The sequence below is a fragment of the Muntiacus reevesi genome, chromosome 2 (assembly GCF_963930625.1).
Source record: "Muntiacus reevesi chromosome 2, mMunRee1.1, whole genome shotgun sequence".
Classification (NCBI taxonomy): Eukaryota; Metazoa; Chordata; class Mammalia; order Artiodactyla; family Cervidae; genus Muntiacus; species Muntiacus reevesi.
Window position 1 is genome coordinate 183,042,664 of NC_089250.1, and position 9,702 is coordinate 183,052,365.

General features: G+C 62.0%; 1 protein-coding gene across 1 annotated transcript; it reads right to left on the reverse strand.

Annotated features, from left to right (window-relative positions):
- Window positions 1-2,713: 2,713 nt before the first annotated feature.
- UBALD1 (UBA like domain containing 1) lies at window positions 2,714-7,620 on the reverse strand. The gene is made up of 3 exons (XM_065924242.1): window positions 7,391-7,620; window positions 4,020-4,082; window positions 2,714-3,764 (listed from the first exon to the last, which is right to left on the reverse strand). The coding sequence occupies exons 1-3, from the start codon at window positions 7,508-7,510 to the stop codon at window positions 3,411-3,413; spliced, it is 537 nt and encodes a 178-aa protein (XP_065780314.1). The 5' UTR covers window positions 7,511-7,620; the 3' UTR covers window positions 2,714-3,410.
- Between the last annotated feature and the right edge of the window lie 2,082 nt (window positions 7,621-9,702).

Below are 9,702 nucleotides of genomic sequence, written 5' to 3' on the forward strand. Positions count from 1 at the left end.
CACATCAAGTCACATGGGGAGGCCAGGCCTCCTTGCCCATCTGCAGTCGCGTCCCCTCTTCAGAAAGGAGCTCCAGTCACATTCTTCCCAGGAAACTCTGGGATGCAAATGGTGTTTTCAGAGTGGAATTTTTGGAAACAAAGTGATGGAGCTCAAGTCTGGTGGTCAGGTGGGTGGTGATGAAGCCCAGAGGCTGGTCTTCTCCATGTGTTGTTGAGGCGGCTCCCAGGAAGTGCTGAAAGGGACAGCTAAGAATGGCTGTAAATGTGACTCTGTTCCGTTTGTACCTCATCTTTGCATTTTAGCCAGTTTACACTTGAATGTGTGGTAGGAGGTGGTTACTGACTCCTCCGGTTTTGCTTCTGAGCCTCCAGGCTTGGGGAAGTTGAAGTTTCAGATTCTGTGTTGCCCTTGAGTTCCATCCACGGTGCTTGACATCTACATGGGCCCACCTCTGCCTCCTCTCGCGTTTCCCACCCCCTTTTGCAGCCCTTTGCCTGTCTGGGAGATGCTCAGCTGCAGAGGAGGGAGGGTGTGCGTGGGGCTTCCAGCACACCTAGCAGGGCCCGGGCACTGCATGAAAGCTCAACCCCGCCCTCTGCTCCCTCCTGCTCTGGTTCCCATCGTGTCCCGGGCCCTTGTTAGAAATCAGATTCCTTGCCTCAAGCATCCAGGGGACACTTGTGCTCTACAGGCTGGAGGGTCACAAGTCTAGTGGGCTCCCAGTTGCCATGAGGGGCTTGTGTTCCATCATTTATTTTCCATCAGTCACCTGAAAGCTGCTCAAGAACAGCTAGGACATAAGTGACGTGCTGTAATTTACCCTTTTAAAGTGTATGATTAAAAAAATAATGAAGTGTATGACTGAGTGGTTTTTAGCACATTCACAAGTTGATCACTAATGCCCTAGCGAATCTTTAAAACTGTATTGTCAGGACCCACCCCAGAGACCAATGCTGTGGGACCCCAGGGGGCTGCGCGGAGGCCCTGCGGCTCTCTGCTGGGGCGACTTTGCCTGCAGACACTTCTGGTTGTCCTAACTGGGTGCTGCTACTGGTTCCAACTCGTGGGAAGGGGTCAGGGGTGCTGCACAGGATGCCCCAGTGTCCAGAATGCCCACGCTGGAAAAGCTGCATCTACAGGAAACTTTTAAGTCTTTCCAGGACCTCCTCCTGGGGCCTCCAGTGGCCTCTGGAGACAGAAGTGGGCTTGGTCAGGTTGGGACATTCTCACCCTTGAATGTCCACGGGGCACATGAGGATCCTCTTCAAAGCAGATTCTGATTCAGGTCTGGGCTAGGATTAGAGAGGAGGTCCCGCATCTCTGACAAGCTCCCATGGGACGTGGCTGGTCTGGTGACCACACTTTTGAGGAGTGAGGGTGTGGTTCCCACAGGCCACTCCGAGGCCTGCCTGGGGGGGAGCCTGAGTGGACATTCTGGGAACTCACACTCACCCCCAGAATCACTTCCTTGCCTCTACATGTTTTTCCTACACTGGGAAGGGGGTGTGGCAGCTTCCTGAGAACTGTCTTCCCTCCAAAAGGGTGAAAGAGCTGCAGTGAAGGTTCAGGAACTCAGGAAAGCCTCCTCCCTCTCCCCATAGGCACCCTGTGCCACCTGCCCGCCCGAAGGCCATTAGAAGGGTGGGCTTCAAGGTGAGGACACGAGCAACAGCTGCAGTGGGGGTGCTGCAGTCAGTCCTGTGACCAGTGGGGGCCTCCAGTGGTCTATAAAGGCTGTCCAGACCCCGGCAGGGCAGCAATGGGCTGTGTGGCAACCCCAGGGAGCGGGAGCGGGGCTGCCGTTGGCAGGTTCTGAAGCGCCTGCCAGGCAGACCTTCCAGAACAGAACTCTCCACCCCAGGCACCATCCAGTGGGCCGAGTGGGGTAGGCCTCCTGACTAGGGAGTCAGGCCACTGGTGACCATCTGCAGGGGCCCACACTCCCTTGCTCCCCCAAGTTCTAGCTCCTCACCAAAGGGTGCAAGATCTAGGCTGCCTTCACCCAAAGCTGCCCCAGGGATGCTCACCCTTCCCTGGTACAGGCTGTCCAGGGCAGTCGTGCCCAGCTTCTCCCTTAAGAGGAGTAGGTGCCTGCCCAGCCTGGCGTGGGAGCAGCTGGGGATCCACTGTCTGTTGCCCCTGAGTGGTTTGTCTCCTTGGCAACCAAAGATTTGAGCTGCAGCTTGGACTCTGCCCAGCCTCATCCGGTCCCTGTTGCTGGCCCACAGGCTCTGCATCCATGCCTGCTATCTTACCACGGGGGCTGTGGCCTGCACCTCCCCCAGAGAAGGGCCCTGCCCCACCTACTGTGGCTGCCGGAGGTGGGGCTGAGGGTCCAGCCTGCAACTGACCACTGGGGCCCTAAAGACAGCGAGAAAAGTCCTTGTGTGAAACCTAGGCAGACCGGAAGGCAGCTGTTAGCCCTGAAGGTCGGGACCTGTCCAGTTGGACAGGGGGAAGGGTAAGCAGACAGAGGCAGGGGTTCTGGGAACACAGGGCAGGAACTAACTTCATGGGAAAAGCCTGGGGTGGGCAGGAAGATTCCGGAGCACGTTGTAGTTGAAAAGACAGCGACAGACAGGAGTGGTGTGGAGCCAAGCGGGACTGGGGGGGTGGCCTCTGCTCTGGGCTCGGCTGGCACCCTCCCCCTCCACGTGGAGCCAGCTGGCAGCAAAGTTCAGGATACGAGGCACGACCACAGAGCCTGGTGGTGGTTTGGAACTCTTTCTTCTCCTTTGTTAAAAGAGGGAAAGGAACTGGGGAGGGGTACCCCCGGGCTCTGGGGAGGCATGCAGGCAGCCCCAGCAGGCAGGCGCTGGGGGATGGGTGGGAAGAGTCCTGGAGTTTCCCACAATCCTTTTCTCTGCAGGGAAGAGCAAGGCTGGCTGCCCAGGGAGCAGGGGAGAGGCGCAGGGCCCTGGGGGGAGGGGCGGCGGGCGAGGGGGGGCTCACTCTAACATGCAAAGTCCAGCTGCCCCATAAACTAGGTTGCTTCTTGAAGAGCGACATACGTATAAATACACAGACACAGCTACACGCACACATGCGGAGTAGGCTCTGCGTTCCCGAGGGTGGAGATCTAGGCCCGCCGGCCCCGGGGAGCTCCAAGGCAGGAGCCGGCCGAGGCAGGGCGGGTGAGTCCTCTGGGGAAGACTGCTTGTTCTCCGAGCTTCTGTCCACCAGCACCCAGGTGACTCGGAACCGAATCCACGGAAGCGGGGCGCCGCAGGCCTGCGCCGCCGGGCACGCGTGCAGGCAGCCTGTGGGCTGGCCTGAGGGTCCGGTCTCTCCCTTCCAGGGCTCCGGGGAAAGGGGGTGCAGACAGAGAAGGGTGAAGGGGGCCCGCAGAGACGTCCTCTCCCCCGCCCCACGGGGTCCTGGCCTCCGGGAGGGGGGAGGGGCCTCCCTTATCTCTCGGCCTCCATGGCGGGGTGGGCCCTGGGTTCCGAGGCGGCCTGTTGGGGGGCCAGTGGCGGCCAGTCTGACGCCGGGGAAGGGGGGGCCGGAGTCCACAGGGGCGGCTGCGGCGGCTGGTGGTGCTGTGCGCCCCCTGGGGGTGAGGCCGTGGCCGGCCAGCCGGGCGCCGCGAAGCTGCCGGTGGCGGTGAGCGGGAAGTGCGGAGGCGGCGACGTAGCCGTGGTGGCCATCGGGCTGCCGCTGCCTCCGCTGTGGAAGCTCTCGGAGGCCTTGAGGCGGGAGAACATGGTGAGGGCGTCGGGGAAGTTGGGGGGCGTGGCGGGGGTGTTGGCGGGAGTGCACATCTGTGGGGGGAAAGGGAGGGGGGTGAGTGCCCCTGCAGAAGGGCCCCTTCCCCAGGGCACCCCACCCCCAGGCGGCCCACCAGCCCGGAGCTCACACGGGAGCAGAGCGGTGCCCACCTGGGCTGGCCCACGCCGCCTGCTGCCCGGCTCCCAGGAGTCCTTCCTCAGGTCTGGGCGGCTGCCGCCCGCTCCCCGCTCCCCCCAACCTGGTAAGAGTCCCACACGGATGCCCTTGGGGCTGCAAGGAACACTTACCATCTGGTGGTGATGGTGGCTGTAGGGGATGTTGGTCTCTTGGAAAAAGGCGCTGAGAGCCGTCTGTAGGAACAGAGGACTGCGCTTACCCTCAGAACCCCAGTGGCCCTAGCCTGGCCTTCCTCGACTCTCACCACCCCCCAGAGAGGTGCTGTGGAGCCCTGGGCAGCTGGGCAGGAAGGACCCTCAGGACACTGCCTGCAAGCTGGCTGCCAGGTGCTTCCAACTTACCTGGTTTCGTCACCATGAGCAACCTGAGGGCCTCACGGGGAGATTCTGGCCCTACGGTCACCAACTCCATGGGCGGTGGCAAGTCCCTACTCCTTTCTGAGTTTCAGTTTCCTTGTCTATGAGCCAGAGGATGGCAAAGGCACCCCAATGCTGAGAGCCTGTAACCTACCGCTCCTCTCCTGGACTAGCCAAGGGATGCTGCCCTGACTCAGTTTCTCTTTCTGCACCAAAGGGACATGGGACTAGGAGGCTGGCAGCCTCCCTCCCTGGCAGCAGTGGACCTGGCCAGGATTAAGTAGTGTGTTGTGGGTTTCAGACTCCTATCCAGTCGTCACCCTCCTGCAAAGTGGTGGAGCAAGAGGAAGGCGGCAGTGGGGTTCCCGCCTAGGACTGTGAGAAGTGGGTGGGAAAGGTGGCGGCGGCTCGGGGTCAAACCAGCTCCTCCAGTGGCCCTGGGGGGCTGGGGGGAGGGGCCCCCAGGGTGGTGGCCTCTGGTACTGGTGTGTCCTGGTTCGGCCCCTTGCAGGACAGGCGTCCAGGAAAATAACGGAACCAGCTGCTCTTGCGAAAGTGCAGGGTGAGGGAGCCCGTCAAGTATGTGAAGGGTCTGCGGGCAGCTCTGCCCTCCATGCTCCCCACCACCTCACCCCATGCCTCGGGCTCCCCGCCCACCATGGCCCAGCGCTGTCAGCCCCCTCCCCCACTCCCAACACACCCAGAAACCCAGCCTGGCTCCCAGGCTTACCCTAGGGGTTTTATTACTAGAATAAATGCAAATGAATTATTCTGGGAATTTCCTGCTGGAGACGCCCTACCCCAAAGTCCCCAAACAGGGGTGTGAGAGCTGGGGGTGGGGGTGGGGAGAATGCCTCAGTCTCTAAGCACCTCCTTGTGACACCTCCCTGGCCAGGAGCCCCAAGGGACACCAACCCATTCCTCCCCCAGCAGCAGCTCCACAGGCAGCTACAGTGTGTGAGCATTCCAGGGAGAGGCGGCTGCCCTTTTCCTGCCTTCCTAGAGCACCCCCAAACTTAAAGCATGCAGGTCCCCCTCCCCCAGCAGCCTTCTGTCCCCATTAACACCTGAATCACAGAGAATATGACCCAAAAACAGGCCTCCTTCTGGGCCAGCCCTCAGCCCAAGTGGCTGCCAGCGGGGTGGGGGTGGGGGGGTGGAGGGCACAGAGTGGGGGGTGGAGGCAAGGAACCCCACTCACTCCCAGAAAGACCTAAGGGTTGGATGTTCATACCCCATTTTTACCCTAAGTGAACCTCCCTACTAACCACGTCCCCATTTTACACATGGTGAAGCTGAGATTCGGGGAGCCCAGGACTTGTACCGTGGGGGCCATCAAAGCCCCCCCAGCCTGCAAGCTGTTCCTGCCCATCCTGAGATTAGAGTTTCCCCAGGCATTTTAATCTTCAAAGACACATTTTCAATTCCAGTGACCAGGAGACACCAACCCCGAGTGACTGCTGGCCTGTGCCAGGGTCTGTGGACAGGGCCGCTTCCCACCGGACACCTGCCGGCCCAATCCAAGCCCGGCGGCGGGGGGTGGGGGTGGGGGGAGGAACAGGACATGTATGCAGATGTGGGACTCCAACAAACTACCATGAATGTGGTTTTGCAAGTTTTGCCACATCCAGCTCTAGATTAGGAAGCTTCCTGCAGGGTGGGGCTGCTGGGGTGGGAAGGGGGGCTGCCCATGCACTCCTCGGAGGTCAGCTCATGGCCCCCAGGTACAGCGAAGGAAACTGAGTGAGGCCGCAGGGTGGGACCTGCCCAGAGAGAGCGAGCAGTGTCCCATCTTGTGATATGAGGACCACCCCAGGATTAGCTCTCAGATCCCCGACATCTCTGGTGGGAAAGTGAACAAGGATTCCTTTGAATGGACAGGCCACTGCCTCCCCAGATGGTCCCAACCTTGGGGTAGGATTTACGATCTACGTCCCACCCCCCAGGAAGCTGAACTCCACAGCCCCCAGGCTCCCTATCCCTCCTCTGGCCGGAGTACCTTCCCTGAGCTGGCTTCTCATCTAGAAACCAGGCTTCCCAGCCCAGGCTGGGCACGGACTCTGCAGACTGTGACTGTGACCTTACACCTGAGAGGGGTGGAGCTCAAGGGGCTCTGGCCTCGTCCCTAGATGCCATCCCGGGTTATTTCTGGGGCAGCTGAGTTGGGAAGGCCAGATGGCCTTTTGGCAGCACAAGCCCTGGGCGCTAGTGCTCTATGGGTCAGGGAGGCCTGAGGAGGTGGGGGCCAGGCTGGGGCAGCCCCACCTCCCGCCCAGCTGGCCGAAAGCTACTGAACCGTGTACACCAAGCCGTGGGCTGTGCAGGCAGATTCGGCAGCCAGCACAGGAGGGCACCTGGATACGCCTCCGGAGCGGGGTACACAGATCACACCCTTAGTTGTCGTGTGGGGCTCTGACACACCACCTGGACACCGTCTGCAAAACGGTGACCTATGTGTACACGAAGCGCACACAGCCCGCACCCGCGCCGCGGGGTGGACTGCGTGTTTACACACACAGACGCCAACATGCCCACACGAAGCGTGGCGCGTACGTAAATACAAATGCACAAGTACGTGGACACGAGCCGCCGAGCTGCCCACCGGGCACGCAGACCCTCAGACCCACACACACCGGACGGCTTCCCGGCGGGCACAGGGCTTCCAAGGCGTGGGCGGCGCCGGCCCAGTTCGGCCCAGGCCACGGGCGTCCTCCTTCCGGCTGCCGGGCCGACTGGCCGTCGGGGCCTCAGCGCCGCCCCGCCCTGGCCGTTACCGAACAAAAAAGGGGGCCTCCGGAACCCCATCGCCCGGGTAATCTGGGGGGTGGGGGGCGGGGACTCCGGGCCCGGCGAGGGCAGGCCGCCCCTCCCGCCCACCACGCGCGGGAGGCGTTTCCGGGGGCCGCGTAATCGCGGCCGCGCCGCTGGGCCTGACCCGCACGCCGCGTGTGCGCGCCGGGGCCCGGCCGCCGGGGCACGCGGCCGCCGGGACACCGGGGCCGAGAGCGCGGGCCCGGCCCCGGCGGAGCGCGCCGCGGCACGTGTCCACACCCGCCCGCACAGCCCCCACAGCACGCGCCGCCACGCGGGACGGACACCCCGCACCCCGGGCCCCGGCCGCGCACCTCGAACTGCCAGTGGGCCGCCTGCAGCAACTGCTTCGCCTGGTCGGCCGCGCAGCCGGCCGTCAGCACGAACTGGTTGATCATAACCTGGTGCTTGAGCTCGTCCATGTTCACGGACATGGCGCCGCCGCCGCCTGCCCGCTCCAGCCTCCCGCCACGGCGCTCTCCTCCGCCTCACGCGTCCACCATTAGCGAGCCGGCTCCGGCTAATACAAATATTTACTGTGCGGCTCTGACTCACCCAGCCTCGCCTCGCTCCGGGCCGCGGGCGGCATGCTGGGAGATGTAGTCCCGCGCTGTTTCCGCCGCGCTCGGCCGGGCAGGCGGACCGGGCTGGGCCCGAGGGTGTGTCCTGAGTGTTAGGCGCCTACTTAGTGTGCTGGACGGGCGCGTGCCCAGGCCGTGACTGCACCGATTTGGGTGGCGGGGGTGGCCAGGAAGCGGGGCCTACAGACCGTGCACGGGTGCAAACGCTGGCTGCGGGTTGTTTGCCAAGAATCCAGGGTCCCGAACCCCAGTATGGCTGGCATCCCCCGTGTTGACTAGGCGCCCTATTTTTGCACAAGTTATCAACACGAAGGCTGTAGGCCCCGAAAGCCTGGCACACTCAGTTCAGTCGCTCAGTCGTGTTCGCCTCTTTGCGACCCCACGGACTGCAGCATGCCAGGCCTCCCTGTCCATTAGGCGCCTACAAATACTTGTTCAGTGATGAATGAATCTGCCCTTTAGGGTTCTACTCCGAGTCACCGCCTCCAGGGAGCCTTACAAGTCTTCCCCAACACCCGTGGACTGGAAGCCTGCATCTCCCACTTGTGCTGGTCCCTCCGTCCCTGGCCCGACGGTGAGCCAGGCACAGGAGGCCTGAAGAACGCTGGAGGAAGGACTGAGGGCTGGGACTGACAGGGGAGGTTTGGAGCCCCGAGGTACCCCTCCGCGCGACACTCTCACTTTCCCACGCAAAATCTCGTGCGCTTGGCCGGAAATCTCGACTCTTAGTGTGCGGGCGCTAGGACCGCTCGGAGCCAGTTCCGGGGCGGCCCCCGAACTTCCATTCCCAGGATGCCCCGGTTTATTTGCATCTTTCAGTCCCAAGTGACGTAAAGTGAGTGAGGCCGCTCCTTGGCCAATGGATGGCCGCGAGGTGTTAGGACCTGGCCATATAAGGTAAACAAAGCTGGCTGCCCAATGAGGCAGCGGCGGGGGCGGGCACTGGGTAGGGGCGGGCGGGGGCGCATCACGTGGAGGGCGGGGGCGGGGCTGAAGAGCGCGGGGGGTTGGGGGGGATGCGGGCTGTGTTTACAGCTCCGCACACGCCGTTTCCGGTTGAGGTCGCGGGTTGTCGGGGGGGGGGGGGGGGGGGGGGTGTGCCCAGCGTATTTGGAACTGGGCCAGGGGGCTCGGTCGCCCCGGCTCTGATTGACCTTATTCCGGTTCCCCGCGCTGCCTGGACCCCGGTTTCTTTACTTGAGCAACTCTTTATTGGGCCCTTACTCTGTGTCTGGCTCTCAACTGGCCCCAAGCGTGCAGAGAACAAACTCTAGTAGGATTGGATGGTGCCTAGGGTGGAGTGGGACGTGTGTCGAAAATCCCTAGGACTGGTGTAGAATTTGCAAGTGTGGAAAGTGCCTTCAGGAAGCAAGGACAGGCCCTGGAGATGGCGGGTTAAAGGCCACTGAAGAGTTTTGGTACATCTGATCCCTTGTCCGCGTTAGAATCACTGTGGCTGAACAGTATGGAGACCAAATGGTGGTAGACAGGTCCCGTATGGTGAGGTGATGTTCTGGGTGTTAATCTGGTTCCAGGGAAGCCCGCCCCTGCCCAGGGCCTTGTTGCACAATTGGACTGAATGGAGGGCTCTGAGCTTGTTTCCTCATTTGTACAATCCTCATAGCTCTCCCAGGACTGCTCTGGGGCATCTGGACAACTGTAGGAAACCCATGCCCCATTTTAGAGATAAGGAAACTGAGGCTGGGATCCAGACCTCCTTACACTCTTGACAGTGTTCAGAGCCAGTGTAAAAGACCAGGCACCCAGTGGGCCAGCAAGGTGTGTTCTTGGCACAGGAGGGTGGGCGCTGTCCTGGCAGGGCCCACTGGGGACTTTTCTTGCTTAGAGAGGTAAGAATTACCTTCCAGCACGTCCCTCACCCTCATTTGAGCACCATTCGGGTACCTGCCCAGACTTGCCCAGCCCAGAAGGCACTTTTCCAGGCCAGCCCGCTGGCTGGGGTGGGGCAGGTGGGGACAGTAGGAGCAAAGGTCACCCTTCTGCCCCCTGTGGCCCCTGGTTCTGCCTGCTGTGGCCCCCCAGCC

What these genes read in the sequence shown, in the direction of transcription:
- UBALD1 (XM_065924242.1), bottom strand. Translation starts at nt 7,510, where the DNA reads ATGTCCGTGAACATGGACGAGCTCAAGCACCAGGTTATGATCAACCAG. An exon ending in CGGCCCACTGGCAGTTCGAG is followed by an intron (nt 4,083 to 7,390) that starts GTGCGCGGCCGG and finishes CTGTTCCTACAG; the next exon opens with ACGGCTCTCAGCGCCTTTTT. An exon ending in GCCACCATCACCACCAGATG is followed by an intron (nt 3,765 to 4,019) that starts GTAAGTGTTCCT and finishes TTCCCCCCACAG; the next exon opens with ATGTGCACTCCCGCCAACAC.